Genomic DNA, 26,962 nt, shown 5'->3' with positions numbered 1-26,962 from the left:
CAGTTAATTGAAAAGATCCATCCATCCCCTGTGGACAGGGTAGGGGTACGCCCTGGACAGGGTGCCAGTCTACCACAGGGCCAAATATAAAGACAAGCCAATAATTATGTTGTGAAGAAATAATGTTTTATTAAAACCACATAATCGCCTAAATGTAGGCTTAGCCTTCTCAAGATTGCAGCTTCAATGCAAGCACACGAATACACAACAAATTCAGAAAACATCTTCATCAAACACATGCACTACTCCATATACAAAGGTCATGTAGCCTACATAACTTTACAGTGCACTGACTGTGACAAGTAGCCTAACATGTTTTGCATTGCTTCAGTACACTGGTGCAGGGGTGGATATAAAAGAATGGCTATGGCAACACCCTTATATTTTCATCCTGTTGAAGAAACAAAACAATTGGGAAGTAAGAGAACAAAGTAACTACGCAAGACAAAAGTGATACAAGTTTTAATTTTTTTTTTTTTTTACATCATCCATTTGAACTGTAGGTAAGAAAAGATAAGCACATAGGTTTCTGCTTTCTAGTATTGAACCCAAATTGTTAGCAGCGTGGAAGCTCATATATGAAATAACATTTGAATATGTGTGCTTTAAGATTTACCTTTGTACTGTACACAGCAGTACCGGGTCTCATGTTCTCTTCAGCCTGTGTTGAAGGAGCAAAGAAAATATAATTTACTATGGAACACAGTCATATTTGGGTGGCTGATATTTATGTTTTAAACAGCAAAAAGCCACATGGACAAAAAAAATATTTCAACAAGCATTTTATATTCATACCATATTAATTTTCACTGCTACACTGTAGGCCTACTTTTGCTATAGGCCTACTCTTCCACACAGGGAATTCTCTTGATACCACTAAGATAAGCAGACTACCTTGACAGCACATCTTCAGTTGTGTGAGAATAGACTGAGAAAACTTCATTGAAAATGAATTATCTTACCGGAGAATCCGCTTTGTTGTTCCGCTCTAAACATGACATAGTAGAAAACAAGAACAAAAAGATACATTAGTATGAGTATGAGTATGATCAGCATGTCTGAAAATAGGATGTATATTTTTTATTAACACTTACTGGATCTTTTGAACATAAGCCAGATGGAGAAGGCCACAATAGCAATGATGAAGGTCAACAAGCTCAGGCGGATTATAAAACTCTTCAGGTGAATGGAAAGACTGCTGCATATAGTATATTGAAAGCAGACAATGCATTATAATGAAAACAAACATAGTGTTATTGTTACTGTCAACAGCCTATCAGTGTTAAATTGGTTCACCGCTTAGATGTTTACGGAAAATACTGTGCCTTTTTTACAATTTCTATCAACACCTTATCATCTAATGTCTTTTAAAAAGAGATTACCTCACATTTTCTGTTTGTTTGCTTCTTCTATATCATAGAATTGAACTGTTTTAGATGCTGTATGTAAGGCTTCTAACCTGTGGTGGTCTGAAGGTTGAACTGTGGGAGGATCACTGACTGACTCAAGAGTGGGCGATATGTTTGTCCCTGCAATGCCTGTAATTAAAAAATAAAAACAAAAGTCACATTGATTCCCAAAGGAATATCATGAAAATAAACATTGATTTAATTAAATTAAAGCAGAAGTAAGTGGTCCGGTCGTTTTCGCTAATGCTGCGTTCCAGGCAGGCTTTTGAAATCGTAAATTACACCTTCAAGTCACAACTTACGACTTTGTAGCGTTTCAGGCAACCCACTCGTGTTTTTCCGACCTGTTTTACCGGTGAAAGTCACTATAACAGCCACTCGTAACTTCCGACCGGTGAACTCGTACCAGATCGAACTGGTACCACTTCACGGTCGGAAAAATACGAGTTTCCTTGAACGCACCATAACAGTCCTCGTCCCTACGTCGCCACATTCACGGCGTTCCTTGGCTGCACACACAGCCCTTCATGCCGTTCTCTCTCCTCATTGGATAAAAACTGTAGGATACGATAAATGTTTTCTCTTCGGCTCAGAGCAGAGCAGAGGGACTGACAGACCCGTTTTTCAGACCAAACACTCTATGTAAGTGATTGCTGTCGGAAGATATAACTATTTAAGACTTATATTAACACAAATATATCACTTACTTCTGCTTTAAGAGTTTGACTTTAATTCTTATGGCAATATTTGCAAATGGTTGTGACATAATAGTTAACCCTCTATGGTACGCATTATGATCCCAGTTGGTAAAAAAATGTTTTGGGTGTTTTTTTGTCTTAAAATAGACCAATTAAACATAATCAAGAGAAATTTTCAAAAAATATTATTTTTTTAGTAGTTTTTAGGGTTCGTTGCCATACGGCAACACCGTACGATAGTGGAAAGTAATGAAAATAATAGTTTTGTCTAAAATAGTAATAACATTTATTTTAAAACTCATGTTATAGTCTCAACAATCCCCAATAGCCTGAACAGTTAAGAATGCATCTCATTTGAAAGTAAAAACCATTTAAAAAGACATTTTTCACTGCACTTTACCCTCACTATCCTCGCTGTCCTCACCATCTCCACTGTCCTCATTGTCTCCACTGCCCTCTCTGTCTCCACTGTCCTCATTCTCTGGCTCATAGCCTTCATCATTCTCACTGTCTTCATCTTTCACTCTGTCCTTGCTATGTTGCCAGCTGCTCATATTCTTCAACACTGAATGCAATTGCTGTTAACTTTACTACAACAGTCAAATGTGTATCTGTCAAATTGATGGACCTGAAAAAATAACTAAATGATTCTACATGGTTGTGGAGCCTGAGTCCATAAAGTTTACAATATTATTTTGAAGAATTTAGGCCTATAACTAAATACAAAATGTTATCAACATGCCAGGCTAGCAATTCATAATGGTACGGTGTTGCCATATGGCAACATACACATTTTAACAATTTTCTAATATTTAATGATCAAGTACAGTGCAATAAACTACAGAATAATGAACTTAACTAATCTATTATTGAGTATATATTTTTTTCCCAGTTGAAAAATGTCATTAAAACACTTTTTTAGATCATTTTTGAGGGGTCAAATGGCGAGGCTCCTCCCTGTGAAGACGTCTGCAGAAAAGGGCTTCAAAATGGCCTCCAGTGGGTCATGTAATATATTTAAACACTGCTATTGGTTTACTTAGAACCCCACCTCTCTTTTAATGCATTGCAACATAACTGGGGATGTATTGTCTGTGTGTAGAAGGCTTAAAATGGGTTTGTTGCCATATGGCAACGCCGTACCATATAATACTTAGGTCTCTCAGTAACTGTGACATGCACAGGTAGTAGTAGTAGTTTTTATTAGACGCGGTGTCTTGCACCATAGGTGCCCAGCCCTCATGGGCTTACAAGACACACCAAACTCAAAACAAACACCGGCACACACAGGAGGATAAGGAATACATGCTCACACATCTACATATTTTTATACAGTACATATCCACACATGCGCACACATACACACACGCATGCATGTATGCATGCACGTACGCATGCATGCTCACACATCTACATATTTTTATACAGTACATATCCGCACATGCGCACACACACACACACACACACACACTCACACACAGAGCAAAAACAATTGCCAGAACTGAAAAAACTTCAAACATACAACACATCTTTACGCTGCTTAAATGCCTCCAAAATAAACTTCGCCAATGGGAACACCTTTTCTACAAATAAATACACATCAAGATCACACAGACAGCATTTTCGTTCCTCCTCTGAGATCGAGTGGAAGCGCCCAGTTTCTAGAGCCAGAGGCAGGATGCCACACCTCAGCTGAGCACAAATTGACCGCTGAGCTCTAGGTAGGTTGAGTGTGACATAGTTCTCCGGGCCATAATTATCCTTAATTAACCTATATGTTCTTAATTTTGGTTTGTGTTGAACTTCTTCTAACCATTTTTTTTTGTAATTTTCAAATAATAATTCTTTGATTTGATTAACAGAACACGGTAACTTATTTCTATATACATATTGAAGGTCAACCATACTAAATATTTTTTCAAGCTGCCTTGCCCAAGAATAATTGTTTAAAAGATCCCATAGAAAAATGTGTTTAGTAAGCCTGTTGTCGGGCATATTAATCAATCTATTCCACAGACATGCCACCTCCATGCCGTACCTCACATGGCTCCCAGCCCATGTCACCACATATTGCAAGTAGTGGGGCCAATTTGTGTACACCCAAAAAACAACGTATAGCTCTGTTTTGTACTGCTTCACATTTAGTATGTTTACCATAGCCCCAAACCCCTGCTCCATAGTCCAAAATGGGACAAACACAAGATTTAAACAGCTGGGTATACGTTTTGTAACCAAGATCCCTGCAGAATTTTACTTTGTTGAGAACCGCTCCCAAAGCCCTACCCGCAGAGTCTGACAGAACATTCACCCCTTCATTAAATGTAAGATGATCATCTAGGGTAAACCCCAGATATTTATATGACTTAGTATAAGATAAGGATACTGAGCCACAGGAGAAGACAAAATCAGATTGTGACTGTCCCTTCTTCCTAAAATGCATGACCTGGGTTTTGTCTTCGTTTATCCTCAACCTCCATCTTCCACACCAGTTATACACAATATCTAATAACATTTGAAGTTCATTTTCAGCATTTTAACAATTCTAATATCAATATTTACAAATGGTTGTGACATATGTTTACAATCACTAGGAATACTTACGAGGGTAAGTAGAAGGTCTCTCAGTAACTGTGACATGCACAGGCATCTGCAACTTTCCTTGGGCACAATAATACCAACCACTGTCCTCTGTTGTCAGCCCACTCATATTCACAGTGAAAACACCGTCTCTCTGATCACTGATGATCTCACAGTTTCCACCCAACCTGCACCATTTCATTTTATCCATAGAGTTACCAGAGGTGCAGTTGATGGATACACTCTCTCCATTAAACCCTGTGATCTCCTGATGGTCCACATAAAGGCCTGGGGTCCCTTTTGAGAAAACAAAATGCATTTCTTAGAAAGCTGTGGGAAACTGCTTAAGTTTTAAAGATATTTCACATATACAGTAGTTATATCCAATGATTACTTAAGACTGCAACTGTCTCTTGACTTTCAATTTACAAAAAACTGTATTTACAGAAAAATGAACCCCTCAGTGTGTTTCCTTAAACTTGTTCAAATTCCAGAAATGATTTGAAATGTGCTTAAAGTTGCCTTAAGAGCTCTTACCTGTGGTGACTGATAGGTGAAAATACTGTCCAAAATCTGAGCCTCCATTAATTTCCACAATACACCAGTAATCAGTGTCTGTATTCATCAGATCCTTTATAGTCACATTGAAGATTCTTTGGTTTTTGTCATCAGAGATAGAAAACTTTCCTGAGCTGGGTCCATTTGTTTTAACTTGATATGAGCAGGAGTTCCAATAGTATCCTTTACACAAGGATTTCACATTATTCCTGTACTTTGAGTCATAGAGACATGGGATAGTGATTGAATCTTTGATCTTCACTGACACGTCACTGACTGTGGTTATGCTGTTAACTCCTGCAACAAGAGCACAATACAGCATTTTAACACATACATTAACAACAACCTTCCTTATACCCCTACATTTTATTAATCAACAGAGAGATATAGACTATTACAATGCTCATTTAATAACAGCAATTTTCATCTGACATGAGGTGAACAATAAAGATTAGAAAACATATACAAACATTTTTAGCATCGACCCGGTGAATGACCTGTGAGTCCAGTGAGGATGAGAAGAATTGTGAGATAAGTAGCCATGTCTGGGACGGTCACGAAGCAAAGTCAGACAAAATTATATGAACCAGTGTCATAGATTTTGTACTATTTCCCCTCAACACACTATTTCATCTGTTACAAAGTGTCTTCCTCTTATGTTAAAATTATTATGTAAGTTGTCTGAGTAAGGGAACACCCCATTTAGCCACATGGTGGTCTTTGTATTTAATTATAAGTGAAACTAAAAGTGTTTCATCCACCCATGATAGTGACTTGGTGGTTGTCCTACTGGAACTACTAACAACCTCTGCAAGATCTGTCAACATACTTATGTGAACACTGACAGGTGCTTATGATTACTGATTAAAAATGCCAATCATCAGGAAAAGTGGGAAAATGTAGAGTTTTATGATAAAAACTGGTGCATTAAGTTAACTAGCAACTCTAAAGTGCCCAGAAGTGTGACTTTGTGTGTTTCAGGTCTTAAAATGTTAATATTGTCTCTATGTCAACTAGGATTGGGTCCTGTCCCTCCTGCAACATGCACCACATGTATATAGTACAACCAGTGGATGGTTTTGATGGTATTTCAATGAAATCTTGGTTTCAAAGATTGGGGACATGGAATTAAAAAAACAAAAAACAAAACTGGATCAACAAATTTCCTATTTAGCCATTAATAACAAAGTCTGGAGTGGTTATGATTGTTATTTTTAAAATATTTACTGACAATTTAACACCTTTTTGAACATTTTCCAAAACATGTCCTTAAAGATGTCATTACCGCAATGGTCTGAAAAAAAAATATAGGTGATAGTGTGTATGTATATACATTGGTATATTTTATATTTTATTTTATTCTTATACTGCTGCTACATCTGTCTGCATTAGCTAATTATTTTCTTTCAGAATATTTGGAGCAGCTGACAGATGAATTTCCTTCGGGATTAATAGAATAGAATAGAGAATACTTTATTCATCCCTAGCAGGGAAATTCAAGTTAGTCCAGTAGCTCACACAACAATGACACAAAAAAGATGAACACAAAAAACAATAAAGTATCTATCTATCTATCTATCTATCTATCTATCTATCTATCTATCTATCTATCTATCTATCTATCTATCTATCTATCTATCTATCTATCTATCTATCTATCTATCTATCTATCTATCTATCTATCTATCTATCTATCTATCTATGATATATTACAGTAATGCCGTATTCGTTTGTTACTGATTGACCTGATAGGCTTGCCGTACTTTAGTAGTTGTCTGCGCATGCTCAGTAAGGGTTCTTCTGAGAATACACACGTGCTACCTGTGTTGTTGTACTGTTTGCTCCGAGCTGCTAGTAAAGTTATTGAACGTGTGCAGCTGCCTCGTTATTGAAATACACCACACCAAGACCATTCGGAAAGCAAACAATTTTCACATTTTTAAAAATGGATTATTAATAGTCATACATATATTTTCAAAATGATTTGGTAAATTTTAAAGCATTTGATGTAGGCCTACATATTGGGGTCTATTATTGACAAAAAGCAGAAATTTAATGACAACACTGACATGCTTTGTAAAAAGGGGCAGCAGTACTTGTTTTGTTTGAGGAAGCTGTCATCCTTTCATGTGGACAGGTCCCTCATGACCTTGTTTTATAAATCTTGTGTGGAGTCTGTACTTACTTTTTCTATAATGTGCTGGTATGGGAACCTCAATGTCAAGTCCAAAAATGCACTCACGAAAATAGTCAAGTTGAGTGGCAAGATTCTATATAATGGTGACTTGACTTCTGGTAATGGTTTGTTTTTCTCTTCAACATTGCGCAAGATGTAAGACATTATATTTCATGTTCATCCACAATGGTGTTTTGCAGCCCATATTACTGTACTAACACTATCTTTTTTTTTTTGCTGCAAGAGATTGTTTCCAGACAGGCTTTAAAATCATAAACATTCATGAAGATTTGGATTTTATTTCAGCTATCCCTTGCAAGATTGAAAGGATTGTCTAGTAATTAACAGGGGAAACAGGCTGTAAGCCTATCAGTGATGTATCATATCATATCATATCATTTGTATCTTAGAAGTATCTTTTTCACACAGTTTTGCAACAAGCTTGCAGTGCTATCTCCCTTCTCTATCATTTGTGAAAGCACAACCACAGTAATGTTGAACGTGTTATTAGACTCATGAGCCTTTCACATGAAACATGGAGCTGACATTTCACTTCTGATGTGTGTATTTGTGGCTACTTTTCACACCACTATGCTAAAGTTCATAAGGCAGTAGTGCATCTTAAATAGTTTTCAAAGAAACTTTAAAGAGGTTTCTTTAAAGAAGATTTACTGTAAGAAAAAAACAAAACATTACTGGGTCTTGCTTACAGTAATAACAAACGTGATAGTATTGTTCATACTGGTTATTACCTGGTTTACTCTTGTGCTTCACTATGTATTTCACTTCCTCTACATCTCTAAATCTGGGCTATCTTCAACAGAAATCTTACAAAAAAGCCTTTGCCTGTAGTCGTGATACACTGGACAATAAAATAAGAAATGAAATTCACTTTCAATCACATCAAGATCACACAGACAGCATTTTCGTTCCTCCTCTGAGATCGAGTGGAAGCGCCCAGTTTCTAGAGCCAGAGGCAGGATGCCACACCTCAGCTGAGCACAAATTGACCGCTGAGCTCTAGGTAGGTTGAGTGTGACATAGTTCTCCTGGCCATAATTATCCTTAATTAACCTATATGTTCTTAATTTTGGTTTGTGTTGAACTTCTTCTAACCATTTTTTTTTTGTAATTTTCAAATAATAATTCTTTGATTTGATTAACAGAACACGGTAACTTATTTCTATATACATATTGAAGGTCAACCATACAAATGGTTGTGACTTTACAATCACTAGGAATACTTACGAGGGTAAGTAGAAGGTCTCTCAGTAACTGTGACATGCACAGGTATCTGCAATTTTCCTTGGGCACAATAATACCAACCACTGTCCTCTGTTGTCAGTCCACTCATATTCACAGTGAAAACACCGTCTCTCTGATCACTGATGGTCTCACAATTTCCACCCAACCTGCACCATTTCATTTTATTGGTAGAGTTACCAGAGGTGCAGTTGATGGATACACTCTCTCCATTAAACCCTGTGATCTCCTGATGGTCCACATAAAGGTCTGGGGTCCCTTTTGAGAAAACAAAATGTATTTCTCAGGATACTGTGGGAAACTGCTTAAGTTTTAAAGATACACATTTCACATACAGTCCAATGATTAATGTGCTTAAAGTTGCCTTAAGAGCTCTTACCTCTGGTGACTGATAGGTGAAAATACTGTCCAACCTCTGACTCTCCATTCATTTCCACAATACACCAGTAATCAGTGTCTGTAATCCTCAGATCCTTTATAGTCACATTGAAGATTCTTTGGTTTTTGTCATCAGAGATAGAAAACCTTCCTGAGCTACGTCCATTTGTTTTAACTTGATATGAGCAGGAGTCCCAATAATATCCTTTACACAAGTATTTCACATTATTCCTGTACTTTGAGTCATAGAGACATGGGATTGTGATTGAATCGTTGACCTTCACTGACACTTCACTGACTGTGGTTACGCTGTTAACTCCTGCAACAAGAGCACAATACAGCATTTTAACACATAGCCTATACACATTAACAACAACCTTCCTTATACCCCTTTTTATTAATCAACAGAGAGATATAGACTATTACAATGCTCATTTAATAACAGCATTTTTCATCTGACATGAGGTGAACAATAAAGATTAGAAAACATATACAAACATTTTAAGCATCAACCCGGTGACTGACCTGTGAGTCCAGTGAGGATGAGAAGAATTGTGAGATAAGTAGCCATGTCTGGGACGGTCACGAAGCAAAGTCAGACAAAATTATATGAACCAGTGCCATAGATTTTGTACTTCCTAATTCCCCTCAACACACTATTTCATCTGTTACAAAGTGTCTTCCTCTTATGTTAAAATTATTATGTAAGTTGTCTGAGGAAGTGAACACCCCATTTAGCCACATGGTGGTCTTTGTATTTAATTATAAGTGAAACTAAAAGTGTTTCATCCACCCATGATAGTGACTTGGTTGTTGTCTTACTGCAACTACTAACAACCTCTGCAAGATCTGTCAACATACTTATGTGAACACTGACAGGTGCTTATGATTACTGATTAAAAATGCCAATCATCAGGAAAAGTGGGAAAATGTAGAGTTTTATGATCAAAACTGGTGCATTAAGTTAACTAGCAACTCTAAAGTGCCCAGAAGTGTGACTTTGTGTGTTTCAGGTCTTAAAATGTTAATATCGTCTCTATGTCAACTAGGATTGGGTCCTGTCCCTCCTGCAACATGCACCACATGTATGTAATAGGCTACAACCAGTGGATGGTTTTGATGATATTTCAATGAAATCTTGGTTCCAAAGATTGGAGACATGGAATTAAAAACAAAAAAAACAAAACTGGATCAACAAATTTCCTTTTTAGCCATAAATAACAAAGTCTGGAGTGGTTATGATTGTTATTTTAAAAATATTTACTGACAATTTAACACCTTTTTTAAAAACATTTTCCAAAACATGTCCTTAAAGATATCATTACGGCAATGGTCTGAAAATAGTTATAGTTATCAATGAACATTTACAGGTTTTTGCTGGGATTTAGCCACTGTGCTGAAATTTGTGTAAAGCTCCCCTGGTGTGATCAACAGAAGTGTATATTATTTGCTCCTCATCCTGATGAAAGGGCAAAGCAGATGTTAATACCAGTAAGGCTTTATATCATTTTACTGGAATGTATCACATTACATCCACACCAACACGACCATCTTTTGTAAAATATTAATAATGAACTGTTTCAATTAAGGGAACATCATCGGAGAAATTGCTAGTATTTGCAATAATGGTGACTTGACTTCTGGTAATGGTTTGTTTTTCTCTTCAACATTGCGTGAGATGTAAGACATATATGTTCATCCACAATGGTTTTGCAGCCCATATTAACAGTATCTTTTTTTTTGCTGCAAGAGATTGTTTCCAGACAGGCTTTAGAAATCATAAAAATTCATGAAAATGTGTATTTTATTTCAGTCATCCCTTGCAAGATTGAAAGGATTGTCAAGTAATTAACAGGGGAAACAGGCTGTAAGCTGTGCTGTATCATATCATATCATTTGTATCTTAGAAGTATCTTTTGGTAACACTTTATTTTAAGGGGTCCTTGTTCCTGTGTATCTACCTAATTAATTACAGTGTAATTACCTATGTAACCAGGAACAAGGACCCCTTAAAATAAAGTGTTACCTATCTTTTTCACACAGTTTTGCAACAAGCTTGCAGTGCTATCTCCCTTTTTGTACTATTTGTGTGGACGTTTCTTAAAATTACACTGCTTGCTTTGGATAAAATGTGAGTGATAAATCTTAGCCACAGTTTCGTAGCTTTAATCACGACTACCCTTTACATTTATATGTATAAGAGGAGATAAGCAGGTATAAAGGTTTGAAGACCAAATATTAAGAGCAGCTTCAAGTACCAACATATGGCAGTCGTAACAGTTAGATACATTCGAAAAGATCCATCCATCCCCTGGACAGGGTAGGCCTACACCCTGCACAGGTCGCCAGTCTACTACAGGGCCAAATATAAAGACAAACCAATAATTATGTTGTGATAGAATAAGAAATAATGTTTTATTAAAATCACTCTCCTGTAGCCTAATGGTAACTCAATATTGCAGCTTCAATGCAAGCACACTAATACACAACAAATTCAGAAAACATCTTCATCAATTTGAAAACACATGCACCACTCAAGGTTTACAAATGTTGTCTACATAACTTTACAGTGCACTGACCGTGACATGCAGGCTACATGTTGTTTTGCATTGCTTCAGTACACTGACACAGGGGTGGATATAAACGAATGGCTGAATAGCAACCAACACCCTTATCTTTTCATCCTGTTGAAGAAACAAAACAATGGGGAAGGAAGAACAAAGTAACTACGCAAGAAAGGTGATGCAAGTTTAAAGACTTTTTTCCTCAAATTTGTTAGCAGTGTGGAAGCTCATATGAAATATGTGTGCTTGAAGATTTAGCTACCTTGTATTGTAGGCTACTGTACAGCAGTAGTACCGGGTCTCATGTTCTCTTCAGCCTGTGTTGAAGGAGCAAAGAAAATATAATTGACTATGGAACGCAGTCAGATTTGGGTGGCTGATATTAATGTTCTGAACAGCAAAAAGCCACATAGACAAAAAAGTATTTCAACAAGCATTTTATATGATATATTCATACTGTATTCATTTTCACTGCTACGCTGTATTTTCGCTATATAGGCTACTCTTTCACACAGGGAATTCTCTTGACACCACTAAGATAAGCAAACTACCATGACAGCACAGCACATCTTCAGTTGTGTGAGAACAGCCTTGTGAAAAACTTCATTGAAAATGAATTATCTTACCGGAGAATCTGCTTTGTTGTTCCACTCTAAACATGAAATAGTAGAAAACAACAACAAAAAGATTAGAGTAACCAGAGTGACCGGTGTGTGTCTGAAAATATGATTTATAATTTGTATTAACACTTACTGGATCTTTTGAACATAAGCCAGATGGACAAGGCCACAATGGCAATGATGAAGGTCAACAAGCTCAGGCGGATTATAAAACTCTTCAGGTGAATGGAAAGACTGCTGCATAAATTTAAAGCAGACAATGCATTACAATGAAAACAATAGTGTTATTGTTACTGTCAACAGCCTATCAGTGTTAAAACAATTCACCTTGCTTAGATGTTTACAGAAAATACTGGGCCTTTTTTTTTTTTTTTTTTTTTTACAATTTCTATCAACACCTTATATCATCTAATGTCTTTAAAAAAAAGATTTCCTCACATTTGTTTGTTTGCTTCTTCTATATCATAAAATCGCACTGTTCTAGATGTTGTATGTATGTAAGGCTTCCAACCTGTGCTGGTCTGAAGGTTGAACTGTGGGAGGATCTTTGGGCTGATATGCAGTGACTGACTCACTGATTGACTCAAGAGTGGGCGATAGGCCTATGTTTTTCCCTGCAATTAAGAAATAAAAGTCACATTGATTCCCAGAGGAATATCATGAAAATAAACATTGATTGAATTAAATCAAGAGTTTTACTTCTTATGGCTAAGTGCAGAATTAAATCGAAACATGTAAACATGGTTTTGACAAGTTGCTTTTTTCTTTTTCAGGACAAAGTGGTTTTTTCATACCTTGTTGATGGTTTAGGCGTTTTTTCTTCCGCCTTCCTCAGAACTCGTGAAGAAAAAACGCCGAAACCATCAACAAGGTATGAAAAAAACACTTTGTCCTGAAAAAGAAAAAAGCAACTTATCTATTCCATACGGACATAATGAACTTTCATAGTATAGTTTTGACAAGTTTATTAACAGCACTTACTAGTGATTGGTCTCTCAGTAACTGTGACGTGCACCGGCATCTGGAAGTTTCCTTTAACACAGTAATACCAGCCGCTGCTTTCTGTCCTGAGTCCACTCATTGTCACAGTGAAAACATTGCTGACTGTTGCATTGATGGTCACACTTGTTCCACCTATGGATCCCGTGGACCGTTTTACACAGGTTCCACCCAACCTGCACCACTTCCCTTCTCTAGAGTTGCTAAAGAAACAGCTGATGGATATACTCTCTCCAATAAATCCTGTTATCTCCTGATGATCCACATAGAGATGTGGCATACCTTCTGGAGAAAAACAAATTCAAGACAAAATTGTGGAAATTTTTACGACAATCAATCTCCGTGGCAAACAAACAAATCTTCCTTAGTGCTTTTCCTCCAAATTATTCATATTCCGTACATGAGTTCAAATGTACTTAAAGCTGTTTTAATAGCTCTTACCTGTGGTGACTGACAGGTGAAAAGACTTTCCAGCATCTGACCCTCCATCTATATTCACAGCACACCAGTAATCAATGTCTGTGTCCGTCAGATCTTTTATAGTCACAGTGAAGATTCTTTGCTTTTTGTCATCAGAGAGTGAAAACCTTTCTGAGCTACGTTGTTGATTTGTATCCACTTCATATGAGCAGGAGGACCAATAATATCCTTTACACAAGTATTTAAGATTGGTCCTGTACTCTGGGTCATAGAGACATGGGATAGTGATTGAATCTCCAGCCTTTACAGACACTTTACTGACTGTGGTCACACCACGAGCTCCTGCAACAAGAACACAATACAGCATTTTATTACATAATTCTTCGTCTTGTGTTAGCTTTCTACTGCCATCTATGGTGTTCGGGTCAGTTTTGACCCGTGTTTTAAATCAGCTGTAAAATACATTAAAAACATTTTTTTTTCATCCAATCTGTTTTTCTTCTCTTGGTTACATTGTGAGGCTTCCTTATCCATGAAAATTTTGGATTTAATATTTTTTGGTGTGGGCCTGTGGGCCTTTTTTGTCAGTATACCCCTTGGCTTCAATTGAACCTTCCTCTTGTCAGCTTTATGCTACCATGCTGTTCGGGTCAGTTTTGACCCGAGTTTTAAATCAGCTGTAAAACACACTAAAACAATTATTTATCATCCCATGTGTTTCTCATCTCTTAATACATTGTTAGGCTTCCTTATCTATGAAAAGTTATTGTTCTTATCGTAATAATCGGGTCAAAATTGACCCAAACACCACAAATGTCACAATTTTAACCAGAGCATTTTAAAAATTTGTGAAAAATTTTTTTTTTGCTTAATTTTGTTTAAATAAAGGTTCCTGACAAAGTCAAAAAGCCTTGATGCTATAAACAAATTTATGTGGTATTTATATGCATTTAAAACCTAAAAACGGGTCACTGGTGACCCGAACACAAGAGGAAGGATAGGTAAATCATCTATAATATAACCTATCTATTGAAAATGATTGCTTGTTTTAGATCATACATAATTATTTTCAAATGCAATTCAATTTAAAAAGAAGTTTGTGCATACTTATTTGACAAATGACAAAAAATAGGTTACTTACTCAAATGTGACAATGACTGATTAATGAGTCCGATAAGGAGTAGAAGACAGCTGAGATGAACAGCCATGTCGGTGAGGAGTGTCAAAAAAAATAAGACAGCTAAAACAGTTACAGACTGATGCTCTTCTTCCTGGTTATTCTGAATGTTGCAACTTTTTAATCTCCACCTTTTGACGCAGTCCGATGAATTTGGTTTCATGATGATGCACACACTCACAGTTACTTCATACTTTGAGCATGTGAACATTGTACACAGTAATCAATAAAATGTTTTGAAAGTTTTAAAGAAAATCCATTGGATTAAATATCGAGATGTATGTTTTAACATTGTCAGATTTTATTTGTACAGTAATAAAAATACAGTCACATTTGTTTTTCCAAAGAAGCATTATTATCATATCACGCAATGCGTCACGTGCAAACTGTTTATCTGCAAACTGTTCTGAATATAACAGTCCTCAGTTCAGTGATGATGAATATAAAGAAGTGGAACTGTATTGGTTATGGAGCATAAATATCCATGCAGTAAAACTTGGGTTTCAGGTTTCATTTCTGGATGCAAGAAAAGATGAGCACCCCAAAATATATTAATTTGTTTAAAACATGCCTGTAGCAGTAATTATAACCTTTTAGCCCACATGTATAAACAATACTAATAGAAATCGCAAAGCATTTTAATCATGTTGTGGGCTTTTCAACAATTTTGACTTTGATGAGCATTTTTCATTTGCAAATGATTTACAGTGTGGCTAAGCTGTTACCTTACAATATCCCAAGTTAGTCTCCTTCAGTTAATGATGATTTATTCTCTTATCATGTGATATCAGCAAATAGCTAGACATTAAGTAGGCTATGGAGACAGTTACAATTTCGAAAAATAAACAAGTCTATCTGCACAAAGCAACCCAACACTAGTATCCTTATTGTATATGATGTCATTAACCATTTAAACCAGTATGTCAATGGTCTTCAAAGTCAAAACTGACAAAGGAAGAACATAGATGATAACTAAAGTAAAGACACATGACAACAACATTTAAAAAAGTAGCATATGATGACAGATGAGTAATAGTTATGAATGAACATTTACAGGTTTTGCTGGGATTATGCAGTTGCTTCTTTAACCTGTTGGAGAAGAGTAGAGAAAAAGACAATTAGAAAGAAATAACGAAGATCAACCATGTATTGCACATTGTCACAATGGTGCTTTGAGCTGAATATTACAGTAACTTTAGCATGCTGATGCACTGATGTTTTTGCAGGTATGTAGTCAAAACATCAAAATTGCTTGATGATGGCTCTATGAAATCATCGGCATCTGGAGTGCCTGTATCATAGCAATCCAGTTGCTAGTTGTAATGAGATGGACCAAAAGTGACTGAGAGACCAACTGATGTTGCCACCAAAGAGCCATGATGCTACTGCTAGTGTTGCTGAAAATTGGGCCAAAAAAGTTTGACTATGTATAAGGATGGGATTGGATCTCTTAAAATTGACGCTCTGTACCGCTTATTGTACCACAGTGCTGTATATCACTTCCACGTTGCCCTTTGCATCTGAGTCCTGGGGGACAAAGAGGCAACAGATTTGAAACAGAAATCAGTCCAACAGTTCAACCTGTTTTCCTTCATATTTTCATAAATAGGCCTTTGCATGGTAAAAAATAAATAAAATAAAATAGTGTACTGTATCATATACAATTAGAAATTCAAAGGTTATGGCTACCTTGTGTAAAGCTCCCCTGGTGTGATCAACAGAAGTGTATATTATTTGCTCCTCATCCTGACGAGCAAAGCAGATGTAATCAACAGTAAGGCTTTATATAATTTTACTGAAATGTATCACATTACATCAACAAGACCACATTTTGTAAGATAGTAATAATGAACTGTTTCAATTAAGGGAACACGTCATCAGAATTGCCGGTATTTGAAATAATGGTGACTTGACTTCTGGTAATGGTTTGTATTTCTCTTCAACAGGAATTTACAACATCAGAGTTGCGCAAGATGTAAGACGTATACGGTATTTCATGTTCATCCACAATGGTGTAGTGTTATGCAGCCCATATTAACAGCAGATCTTTTTTTTTTTTACTGCAAGAGATTATTTCCAGACCTCAGTACAGGCTCAAATCATAATAAAATTCATGAAGAGTCATTGTCAAGTAATTAACATCAGGCAACAGACCATAAGCTGTTATCAGTGATGTATCATATCTTTTGTATCTTACAGTAGAATTATCTTTTTCACACAGTTTTGCAACAAGCTTGCAGTGCTATCTCCCTTTTGTACTATTTGTACAAGCACAACCACAGTAATGTTGAACGTGTCATTAGACTCATGAGCCTTTCACATGAAACATGGGAGCACTTCTGATGTGTGTATTTGTGGCTATTATTCACACCACTATGCTGAAGTTCATAAGGCAGTAGTGCATCTTAAATGGTTTTCAAGTGGATAATTAATTAATGATAATAGTTAACAATGTCAGGTGTCAGCATACAGTGTTGCAAGTTTCTTTAAAGATGATCTATTGTAAAAAAACAAACAAACAAAAAAATTGCTTAATTGTTATTGCTTAATAACAGAAGTGATAGTGGTTTTCATACTGGTTATTACCTTGTCTGGTCTACTCTTGTGCTTCACACTACTGTATTTCACTTCCTCTACAGCCTGTGTTGAAAAAAAAAATGAAAGGCAGAATTCAGAAGAAACACTTTTGAATCAAAAACCATAACTGGTTCATTCAGTAGTTGTAATCCTGCAGCTTCAAAAGGAGAGTCTGGTTATTTGTATAACAAAAAAAAAAATCATATTTAGAAATGATTCAGCATATCTTACTGTGCCTGTTGGTGATGATATTGCATCAGTCTGTGCTAAAAGTAAAGCAATAAAAGTTCCTTTAACTTCACATTTAAAGGATGAATAGAGAACTACTCGTGAATAGCAAATAGTTCGAGCATTGTTGGTTTTAGCACATACTTACTGTTGGTCTTTTTACACATAAACCAGATGAACAGGATCACCATGACAAGGATGATCAACACACATAATGGGATGATAAACCTCTTTTGGTCAACTGCAATGCTGCAGCATACCTTCAAACTACACAATATATTAACAAATTAAAATCAACATAAAGCTTTTGTTTAAAAAGTTCAACATTGTATCGTAAAGTCAACTCATTATTGTGATCAAATATGGCAGATAAAAACTGAATAAAGAGTTTTTACAAAATGGTCTCAGCTTTCTAAATGCTGCATGGTTATGCAAAGACTTCTGACCTGGTGGGTGAAACAGAAGTGATGCTGACAGGTTCAGAAGTTGGAGTTGGGGCGTGATAGTGAGTGGTAATGGGTGATAATGAAGAAGCTACAAGAACAAGAGCAAACGATTAATGCAATAACATGACAATAATGAAAATCTAGTCTCTATCAAATAATATCACATATAAATATTAAGTATACGCTTGATACTTGAAACTGTAGTACTTACTAGTGGTTGGTCTCTCCGTAACTGTGACGTGCACCGGCATCTGGAGGTTTCCTTTAACACAGTAATACCAGCCGCTGCTTTCTGGCCTGAGTCCACTCATTGTCACAGTGAAAACATTGCTGACTGTTGCATTGATGGTCACATTTGTTCCACCTATGGATCCCGTGGACCTTTTTACACAGGTTCCACCCAACCTGCACCACTTCCCTTCTCCAGAGTTGCTAAAGAAACAGCTGATGGATATACTCTCTCCAATAAATCCTGTTATCTCCTGATGATCCACATAGAGATGTGGCATACCTTCAGGAGAAAAACAAATTGTAGAAATCCTTAAGGGAATCAATTTATAAGCAAACAAACTGTTCATATTTCACAAAAGGATTTGCTACTTAAAGTCTCTTACCTGCGGTGACTGACAGTTGAAAATACACCCCAACATCTGGCCCTTTATCAACCTCTGCAATACACCGGTAATGAGCATCTTCATATGTCAGAGCTTTAATAGTCACAGTGAAGATTCTTTGTTTTTTGTCGTCAGAGATTGAAAACTTTTCCCCATTTAATTCATTTGTTTTAACCTTCGATGTGCAGAAGTCCCATAAATAGCCTCTACATAAGTATTTCACATTGTCAGTGTACTTTGAGCCATGAAGACATGGGACAGTGATTGAACCTCCAACCTTCACAGACACTTCACTGACTGTGGTTAAGCCGTCTTTACTGACTCTACTGGTTGCACTGTGAGCTCCTGCAACAAGAACAAATCCCATTTAATGAATATACTGTATACTGTAACACTAAAGACTATTCTTCCTCTTTTGTATTACATATTACACAATTTTTGTCTTCAAAATCTATGAATAACAAAACTGCAGGCTATAATACTTGTGTATGCAGCATGTATTATTATCATCTTCTGACATAAAATGTACACAATATTAAAATGAATCTTGTGACTGACCTGTGAGTCTAGTAAGGATGAAAAGTAAGCTGAGAGGAACAGCCATGCTGGTGAATGGGCTGATCTGATGGCTGAACTGATCTACTACTTCCTTCCCAACTTTACTAATAGAGCAGTTCTGTCTTCCACGAGGAAGTTACATGCATAGCATACTTTTAGTAAAGAGTGTGTAGTAGACTGTAAAATGACATGGGCACTACAGATGAATTGAATTAAATAGGTTCATTTATTTAAACCAGTTTACATAACAAAGTAAGGAATAACCAAGTTGTACAGATCCAGTGTATGTTAAAGGTAATATATATATATATATTTGAGTTCAAAACTACTTTTAATAGGTTTTTTGTTTTGGTGCATTACAATGACTCATTTTCTGAAAAAGACCCTCAGTGTGACTGCTGAGAACAAAGAGTAATCCACAAAGGAATATGAAGTGGAAGACGTGAGGGTGAAAATCTCTACAGCACTGTAGTCTCAACTGTTTTCTTGCTCTTCTTTTATTGTTACATTGATTAACAGTCTTAGCAATGCAAGCTTGTTCTTTTAGCCACAGTTAGTTGCATTGTATTATCACTGAATAAATATTTAAATTAACATCAATGATTATTAAAATACTCTCTAAGTAGTCAGCTTTGCACCTAATATATAGTATATTGAAGCCAAGTTACTAATGGTCTTACTGAGGACTTGGCTCTAGCAGGTCAATAGTTCTTTGTAATGTTGTGCAGCTTCCAGAGGAAATGAAGAAAGAAACAAGGAAGTAGCAAGAGCACAACCAAACAGTCCCCTGGTTGAGAGATTAAGCATATTTAAATATTTTGATGGATCTGAGCCAATGTACTGTATGTAACACCATTTTCTTGTGCTTCAACCTATTGAAGAACAGAAAAAAAAATCACAATCTGGAAGGAAGAAAAGTATTTGAAATCACAGACATAAGGATCACTGTGGTTGAGATAATTTGCTTTAATACTTGCCCGTCTCGCTGCTTTTTCTTTTGTTGTAACCACAGAGCTGTATGTGAGATCCATATCATTATCAGCATGTGCCTTTCTCACTGGTTGTTTTTTTGTAACTACAGAGCTGTAGGTCACGTCCAGGTCATTTTCAACATGTGCCTTTCGTGGTGATTGTTTTTTTGTAACCACAGAGCTGTAGGTCACATCCAGGTCATTTTCAGCATGTGGTCTCTGTGTGGGGAAGAGACATTAAACAGAGAATGGAATACTTTCAGTTTCTTGAAGTTGGCTTTTGTGTGTCTTTGAGTGTAGGCTACTTGTATTATTTAATACCGGCTTGGAAGTTTTTCTTGTGCACCCAACATTACAGTATGCTGCATCCTCTTCAGCCTGTGTTGGAAGGGGCAAGCCTAATGTCAGGATTTTCTCAAAATGTATTTTACAGTTTCAGGCACATGGATGAGTACATGACCACGGTACATGAAAAAAAAAAATGAATGTAGGCCTATTTATGTATGTATGATAAAATTGTTGGCGAGGTACTGCACCCCCCCCAAAAAGCAGATCTATGTAAGAACATACACTATCTGTATTTATAGTAGAGTCTAAATGGCTCAGCTTACCCTGGCTGTGGTTGATGGTGTCGTGTGGCTTTGCTCTAAAAGAGGAAAGTAAAAATTCCTGTTACTGACTCAACATTTTGTGATGAAAATACTCAAGAATTATGAACATATTTGCGGTTGGTGTAGACTTACTGTACTTCTTCAACATCAACCAGATGAACAAGGCAACTATTACAGTGAAGATTAACAAACTCAGAGGGATGACAAGGATCTTCAGGAGAAAAGTACTGAAGCAAACAAGGACACGATACAAATTAGTTAGCTATCCTATTCTTGAAAAAATAAATAAATAATCAAATTAAGTTGGATTGATTGATGTTATGGTTTTATATGCAAATTACTACTATTAAACATTAAATATTCATATAAACAACAAACACATAGCCTATAAAGAGTCCCTTTTGAGGATGGTTTTATTTGACCATTGAGTGGCCACTGTTTAAATGCTGCATGTAAATGTATAGACTTCTAACCTGTTTCCTGCATTTTCAATGTTGTGATCAGCGGTTGGTATGGTGGTTGAAAATGTTGTTGCTATAATGGAAAAAATAAATTAGAAGAGTACTATAACAATTCTAATATCAATATTTACAAATGGTTGTGACATACAGTATATTTACAATCACTAGGAATACTTACGAGAGTAAGTAGGTCTCTCAGTAACTGTGACATGCACAGGCATCTGCAACTTTCCTTGAGCACAATAATACCAACCACTCCTCTCTGTTGTCAGTCCACTCATATTCACAGTGAAAACACCGTCTCTCTGATCACTGATGATCTTACAGTCTCCACCCAACCTGCACCATTTCATTTTATCCATAGAGTTACCAGAGGTGCAGTTGATGGATACACTCTCTCCATTAAACCCTGTGATCTCCTGATGGTCCACATAAAGGCCTGGTTTCCCTTTTGAGAAAACAAAATGCATTTTTTGGAAAGCTGTGGGAAACTGCTTAAGTTTTAAAGATAAACATTTTACACATACAGTAGTATGAGCAATATCCAATGATTACTTGTACACATTAACTGCCTTGACTTTCAATTTACAAAAAACTGTTGTCTTTACAGAAAAATGAACCCCTCAGTGTGTTTCCTTAAAGTTGTTCAAATTCCAGAAATGATTTGAAATGTGCTTAAAGTTGCCTTAAGAGCTCTTACCTGTGGTGACTGATAGGTGAAAATACTGTCCAACATCTGAGCCTCCATTAATTTCCACAATACACCAGTAATCAGTGTCTGTGTTCATCAGATCCTTTATAGTCACATTGAAGATTCTTTGGTTTTTGTCATCAGAGATAGAAAACCTTCCTGAGCTACGTCCATTTGTTTTAACTTGATATGAGCAGGTGTTCCAATGATATCCTTTACACAAGTATTTCACATTATTCCTGTACTTTAAGTCATAGAGACATGGGATAGTGATTGAATCTTTGATCTTCACTGACACGTCACTGACTGTGGTTACGCTGTTAACTCCTGCAACAAGAGCACAATACAGCATTTTAACACATATACACATTAACAACAACCTTCCTTATATTTGCCCCTACATTTTATTAATCAACAGAGAGATATAGACTATTACAATGCTCTTTTAATAACAGCAATTTTCATCTGACATGAGGTGAACAATAAAGATTAGAAAACAAATATACAAACATTTTTAGCATCAACCCGGTGACTGACCTGTGAGTCCAGTGAGGATGAGAAGAATTGTGAGATGAGTAGCCATGTCTGGGACGGTCACGGAGCAAAGTCAGACAAAATGAACCAGTGCCATAGCCGGCTGATTTTGTACTTCCTAATTCCCCTCAACACACTATTTCATCTGTTACAAAGTGTCTTCCTCTTATGTTAAAATTATTATGTAAGTTGTCTGAGGAAGTTACCACCCCATTTAGCCACATGGTGGTCTTTGTATATAATTATAAGTGAGCAGTGTAAACTAAAAGTGTTTCATCCACCCATGATAGTGACTTGGTGGTTGTCCTACTGTCAATGGCTCTGTTCCATGTCCCAGTAGGTCACGGCAGAGTGACAGTGAGCTCGCATGAATGATACCACAGTTCTGAAACTGAAGCAGCAAGACAGAAATGAGCCATCGTCACTGCCGTTTGGTGCTATTGAATTGTCCCTTTAATGTCATATAATTTTTTTTCAAATCACCAGTCAGAAACAAAGAGCAAAAAATCCCTCAGATAAAAATAAAAGCTAAGAACATATAAAAATATGTCTGGTTTTATTTGTACAGTAATGAAAAAGAGGCAAAACATGTGTCATGTTGTTAGTACAAAGAAATATATAATGTCTGAAACAGTTATTGAATTTGATATTCATATACAGTATGGTTTCAACCTTGTAGTCACAGTCAGTCAGTTTTAGTGGCTCATGGTTCAGGTTCAGGCTTGCTCTGCTTTGATTCAATGAATCAAAATAACAGTAACAAATTCCCAACATCACAGATTTAACTGAGTCTCCCACTCTTCCCATTTTGAATAATCAATGATACTGTGACTGAAAGTCATCAGATTGCAATACAGAATGGAAGGCACACTTAGTAATTTAAATCATTTAAGTGAACATCAGAACAAATTCATCAGTGTCATTGTACTTGCAGAAATAATGTTCTCTCATGTATTGTTCAATATCATTTCCATCAGCCTGAAAAGCAAAAAGAGCCTGAATAATTATAATGCATCTGAGTTAACAGCTGACATACTAAAAAGCTTAAATTTAGTAACATACCATTTAATCCACACTATTTTTTACAATGGTGCTGTATATCACACTTTCCTCAGGAATGGGGTCCAGCTGGACAAGACACAGAGTCACAGTGATACATTTGGGGAATGGGGTCAAGTAGATGCGTATGCTTTTGGACACTCAAAACTACATCATCTCACCTGTTTTACCGTCTTCCAGGGTGCTACATGTTGATAGTGAACCGTGGCATAGAGCAGTTCAGGATCACTGCCAGTTTGTGAGGCCTAAGATAGATAGAAATAGAAATTTAACGATTATTGAAATAGGACAGTGGTTCTCAAACTTTTTACAACAAGTACCACCCCAGAAAATACTTGCCCCCACCTGAGGATGTAGGCTATTTATGCCAAATGAATAACTCATGGTTTTATCTTACCACAGTGATGTCAGGCTCCTCGGGTTTGGTCTTTTCTAAAACACATATTCAAAGAAGATGTTTTAAAATAACTGCTAATTTATTTCAGAATTTGCTGAAGAAGAGTTCGCAAAAGACTTACTATGTCTTATCATTCTCCATCCAAAAAAGGCAGCAGGAATGACCAACAGCTGGAAGACCAGGGTAGTGATGATAATGGTCACCCTGGTGAGACTGGAAGATAAATGTGGATTAAATGTACATTTGGGCAGGCAGAAATATTGGTTACATTGTTGAAGGAAAATAAAGATAAGGATACAGACCACTTGGGTTCATTCTTTTGACTCTCTCTGCCTGGTGGTGTGGTGGGACGAGCAGTTTGTGGCTCAGTACTCATGGACAAGGAGGAATGCTTGTAAGTGGTGGATTGAGTCCCTGGGAAGTCTAATGTGAAAAGTAATGTCAATGTGATGTCATTCTTCTTATATGATTTGCAGTATAGCCTTTTTTCTTTTGAAAAATTAAACAGATAAATGCCACATCAACGTATGCTCTCATGGTATTTCGTACACAGCATTATGGATTATAGCAACAGACTGTTTAATGACAGGAATAGACTTTATAGGCTACTACAATACTTTGTATGTTACCTTTGTAACTTTAATGGTTAAGATCTTACTTGTTGTATTGGGGATCATTGTAGCTGTAGGAGTTGAGGTTAATTCATAAACAGTTAGATGCACTGGCACCTGTAAGCCTCCACTGGTGCACCAATACCAGCCACTGCTCTCTGTCCTCAGCTCATTCATAGTCACACTGAAAACATTTGGGATACTTGTGTTGATAGTCACTGGTGTTCCATTGATCAGTCTGTTCTGATCCGTCACACAGTCGCTGCCCAGTCTGCACCACTGCTTTGTCTCTTTTGGATATTTATAGTGGCACATAACAGTCACACTTCCTCCTTCAAATGCTGTAAGTTTCTGTTGGTCCACATATAGACTTGAAACACCTTGAAACAAACAAAACAACGTGAAGTTGAAGAGACATTTTTTTCTCTCACAAAATAGTTCACAGAGAGGATTTCAAATGTGTTGTAAATTTAAAGGACAATTCCGGGCGAATTCAACTCTGGGGTGTATTTTCATATCATTTTAGGTCTAAAAGAATGAATCTGAAGATTTTCAGTTTAATCGCTCCTGTTTTGCGGTAGTTGCGTCTGTCCCCGCGTCCCCACGGCAGCAATGAATGGGAGTGGATGTAAGTTCCGCTGTTTAGGCTGTTTCCAGCCCTCAAAGCCGCAATTTTTTTCCACAGACAGCGTCAGATGGCGACTCAAACATGCACCGAGAAGTTTATTTACTTCAAGCAAGCCGACATGTTTGTAAAACTAGATCTAATTCAAAGTCTCCCGGAGTCTCGCGCGAGACCCAGTTGCCGTGCGCGGTGTGTTCACATGCAGTGGGAAAAGCTACCGTTTGTGTCATAAACACAGGAATATCAACTCTTTACTTGCTTCAAGTAAAAAAAACTTCTCGGCGCATCTTTGAGTAGCCACCTGACGCTGTCTGTGGAAAAAAATGTACACTTGAAGCAAGTAAAGAGTTGATATTCCTGTGTTTATGACACAAGCGGTAGCTCCGACTGCGCCTGAATACACCAGCACTGCAACTTCGGGCTCGCGCGAGACTCCGGGAGACTTTGAATTAGATCTAGTTTTACAAACATGTCGGCTTGCTTGAAGTAAATAAACTTCTCGGTGCATGTTTGAGTAGCCATCTGACGCTGTCTGTGGAAAAAAATTGCGGCTTTGAGGGATGTAAACAGCCTAAACAGCGGAACTTACATCCACTCCCATTCATTGCTGCCGTGGGGACGCGGGGACAGACGCAGCTACCGCAAAACAGGAGCAATTAAACTGAAAATCTTCAGATTCATTCTTTTAGACCTAAAATGATATGAAAATACACCCCAGAGTTGAATTCGCCCGGAATTGTCCTTTAAGGGGTTTTACCGTTAGTGACTGACAGATGAAAATATTCTTGGTCATATTTCTTTTGACCAATCCTCACAGCACACCAGTAATAAGAGTCCTCACTCGTCGTCAGATCATTAATTGATATAGTGAAGATACTTTGGTCTGTGTCATCACAGATTGAAAACTTTTCCGAGATGTTTCTTGGTTGGTCTGTTCCCACTACTGTTTTACTTAATACACGATACTCTCCTTTCCACAAGTATTTCACATGGTTTCTGTGGTGAGTCTCATACAGACATGGGATAGAGATGTAGCCGCCAGTCTGGACTGACACTTCACGCACTGTTATAATTCTACTGTGAATTCCTGACAAAACAACAGCAAACAGTCATCATACTAAATAACACAGGTTTAAGTCATAATCAGGAATTAACTTTATGAATGATTAATACTAGTGGTGCTAGTGGACTCAAATGTTATAAACAATCATATATATATCATTTATTAAAAAATATCATATAATTCAGATTAAAACTTAGCTGACTTACCCATGAATCCAGCAAGTATTATAAGGTGAAGAATATATGGCAAAGTCATACTGGCATCAGTATGCGTGAACACTAGTGCGAGTTTAACACTCATTTAAAAAGAGTTCCTTCCTCATTTCTGACACAGTTCTTTTGGTCCTGCCAGGTGCAGACTGAAATAGATGGCTCTATCACATGCCATTAGCCTACTTAAAAATCACCCGATAGACGCTAATTTTGTAGCAACCCTACTAAAGGAAAGTTATCCAAATTACAAAAGTACAAAAGTTAAGGGCTGAACATGCTTTTAAACCTTTTTTTCACAACTGCATGATCTTGAATGAGAAAGTGATGGCCACATAGCAGAAAAGCTACAATACAGCTAACAAAACGTTATGTGAGTTTTCCCACGTGCTCTCTCTCCCTCTGAAAAAAACCATGCCACTGTTTTATGGTTACAAATCTAAACTTCTTGATAACAAAATTAAATCA

At 36.9% G+C, this 26,962-nt stretch overlaps 6 protein-coding genes and 1 long non-coding RNA gene across 7 annotated transcripts; all 7 read right to left on the bottom strand.

Moving 5' to 3' along the window:
- Positions 1-364: 364 nt before the first annotated feature.
- On the bottom strand, positions 365-14,029 carry LOC146973401 (polymeric immunoglobulin receptor-like). Its single transcript, XM_085799223.1, has 7 exons — positions 13,684-14,029; positions 13,216-13,524; positions 12,755-12,857; positions 12,377-12,480; positions 963-988; positions 617-661; positions 365-391 (listed from the first exon to the last, which is right to left on the bottom strand). The coding sequence occupies exons 1-7, from the start codon at positions 14,027-14,029 to the stop codon at positions 365-367; spliced, it is 960 nt and encodes a 319-aa protein (XP_085655349.1).
- Positions 1,384-5,834, bottom strand: LOC146973403 (polymeric immunoglobulin receptor-like). The gene is made up of 4 exons (XM_085799093.1): positions 5,740-5,834; positions 5,222-5,539; positions 4,709-4,981; positions 1,384-1,529 (listed from the first exon to the last, which is right to left on the bottom strand). The coding sequence occupies exons 1-4, from the start codon at positions 5,783-5,785 to the stop codon at positions 1,384-1,386; spliced, it is 783 nt and encodes a 260-aa protein (XP_085655219.1). The 5' UTR covers positions 5,786-5,834.
- Positions 8,653-9,685, bottom strand: LOC146973402 (polymeric immunoglobulin receptor-like). The gene is made up of 3 exons (XM_085799092.1): positions 9,585-9,685; positions 9,061-9,378; positions 8,653-8,939 (listed from the first exon to the last, which is right to left on the bottom strand). Exons 1-3 carry the CDS (start codon positions 9,628-9,630, stop codon positions 8,653-8,655), a joined length of 651 nt encoding a protein of 216 aa, XP_085655218.1. The 5' UTR covers positions 9,631-9,685.
- A 2,283-nt stretch (positions 14,030-16,312) lies between the features above and the next one.
- LOC146973400 (polymeric immunoglobulin receptor-like) lies at positions 16,313-19,308 on the bottom strand. Its single transcript, XM_085799222.1, has 6 exons — positions 19,263-19,308; positions 18,705-19,016; positions 18,302-18,601; positions 18,120-18,178; positions 17,426-17,479; positions 16,313-16,366 (listed from the first exon to the last, which is right to left on the bottom strand). The coding sequence occupies exons 1-6, from the start codon at positions 19,306-19,308 to the stop codon at positions 16,313-16,315; spliced, it is 825 nt and encodes a 274-aa protein (XP_085655348.1).
- Positions 19,309-19,758: 450 nt separating this feature from the next.
- On the bottom strand, positions 19,759-21,074 carry LOC146973399 (uncharacterized). Its single transcript, XR_015037752.1, has 3 exons — positions 20,977-21,074; positions 20,845-20,879; positions 19,759-20,452 (listed from the first exon to the last, which is right to left on the bottom strand). It is a non-coding gene; the product is annotated as an uncharacterized LOC146973399 (long non-coding RNA).
- A 395-nt stretch (positions 21,075-21,469) lies between these two features.
- Positions 21,470-22,664, bottom strand: LOC146973398 (polymeric immunoglobulin receptor-like). Its single transcript, XM_085799221.1, has 3 exons — positions 22,534-22,664; positions 22,006-22,323; positions 21,470-21,753 (listed from the first exon to the last, which is right to left on the bottom strand). The coding sequence occupies exons 1-3, from the start codon at positions 22,577-22,579 to the stop codon at positions 21,470-21,472; spliced, it is 648 nt and encodes a 215-aa protein (XP_085655347.1). The 5' UTR covers positions 22,580-22,664.
- A 904-nt stretch (positions 22,665-23,568) lies between these two features.
- On the bottom strand, positions 23,569-26,548 carry LOC146973397 (uncharacterized). The gene is made up of 8 exons (XM_085799897.1): positions 26,492-26,548; positions 25,980-26,309; positions 24,645-24,977; positions 24,289-24,409; positions 24,108-24,199; positions 23,987-24,021; positions 23,751-23,834; positions 23,569-23,658 (listed from the first exon to the last, which is right to left on the bottom strand). The coding sequence occupies exons 1-8, from the start codon at positions 26,538-26,540 to the stop codon at positions 23,596-23,598; spliced, it is 1,107 nt and encodes a 368-aa protein (XP_085656023.1). The 5' UTR covers positions 26,541-26,548; the 3' UTR covers positions 23,569-23,595.
- Positions 26,549-26,962: the final 414 nt, after the last annotated feature.

The sequence above is a fragment of the Trachurus japonicus genome, chromosome 15 (assembly GCF_045865225.1).
Source record: "Trachurus japonicus isolate A0001 chromosome 15, Traja_1.0".
NCBI classification, from domain to species: domain Eukaryota; kingdom Metazoa; phylum Chordata; class Actinopteri; order Carangiformes; family Carangidae; genus Trachurus; species Trachurus japonicus.
Note: the sequence above shows the minus strand (reverse complement) of the source record. Positions and strands in the feature narration are given on the sequence as shown.

Bases quoted from the DNA above. Each gene is read 5' to 3' on its own strand.
- LOC146973400 (XM_085799222.1), bottom strand. From the start codon at position 19,308: ATGGCTGTTCCTCTCAGCTTACTTTTCATCCTTACTAGACTCACAG. The intron at 18,179-18,301 runs GTAAGTACTACA...TTGTTCTTGTAG, and splicing joins TACGGAGAGACCAACCACTA to CTTCTTCATTATCACCCATT. The intron at 16,367-17,425 runs GTAATAACCAGT...TTTGTCCCCCAG, and splicing joins ACAAGAGTAGACCAGACAAG to GACTCAGATGCAAAGGGCAA.
- LOC146973403 (XM_085799093.1), bottom strand. From the start codon at position 5,785: ATGGCTACTTATCTCACAATTCTTCTCATCCTCACTGGACTCACAG. The intron at 5,540-5,739 runs GTCATTCACCGG...CTCTTGTTGCAG, and splicing joins CATCCTCACTGGACTCACAG to GAGTTAACAGCATAACCACA. The intron at 4,982-5,221 runs GTAAGAGCTCTT...TTTTCTCAAAAG, and splicing joins TCACCTATCAGTCACCACAG to GGACCCCAGGCCTTTATGTG.
- LOC146973402 (XM_085799092.1), bottom strand. From the start codon at position 9,630: ATGGCTACTTATCTCACAATTCTTCTCATCCTCACTGGACTCACAG. The intron at 9,379-9,584 runs GTCAGTCACCGG...CTCTTGTTGCAG, and splicing joins CATCCTCACTGGACTCACAG to GAGTTAACAGCGTAACCACA. The intron at 8,940-9,060 runs GTAAGAGCTCTT...TTTTCTCAAAAG, and splicing joins TCACCTATCAGTCACCAGAG to GGACCCCAGACCTTTATGTG.
- LOC146973398 (XM_085799221.1), bottom strand. From the start codon at position 22,579: ATGGCTACTCATCTCACAATTCTTCTCATCCTCACTGGACTCACAG. The intron at 22,324-22,533 runs GTCAGTCACCGG...CTCTTGTTGCAG, and splicing joins CATCCTCACTGGACTCACAG to GAGTTAACAGCGTAACCACA. The intron at 21,754-22,005 runs GTAAGAGCTCTT...TTTTCTCAAAAG, and splicing joins TCACCTATCAGTCACCACAG to GGAAACCAGGCCTTTATGTG.
- LOC146973397 (XM_085799897.1), bottom strand. From the start codon at position 26,540: ATGACTTTGCCATATATTCTTCACCTTATAATACTTGCTGGATTCATG. The intron at 26,310-26,491 runs GTAAGTCAGCTA...TTGTTTTGTCAG, and splicing joins AATACTTGCTGGATTCATGG to GAATTCACAGTAGAATTATA. The intron at 24,978-25,979 runs GTAAAACCCCTT...GTTTGTTTCAAG, and splicing joins TCATCTGTCAGTCACTAACG to GTGTTTCAAGTCTATATGTG.
- LOC146973401 (XM_085799223.1), bottom strand. From the start codon at position 14,029: ATGCTGTATTGTGTTCTTGTTGCAGGAGCTCGTGGTGTGACCACAGTC. The intron at 12,481-12,754 runs GTTGGAAGCCTT...AAATTTATGCAG, and splicing joins CAACCTTCAGACCAGCACAG to CAGTCTTTCCATTCACCTGA. The intron at 989-12,376 runs GTAAGTGTTAAT...TGTCATGTTTAG, and splicing joins GCTTATGTTCAAAAGATCCA to AGCGGAACAACAAAGCGGAT.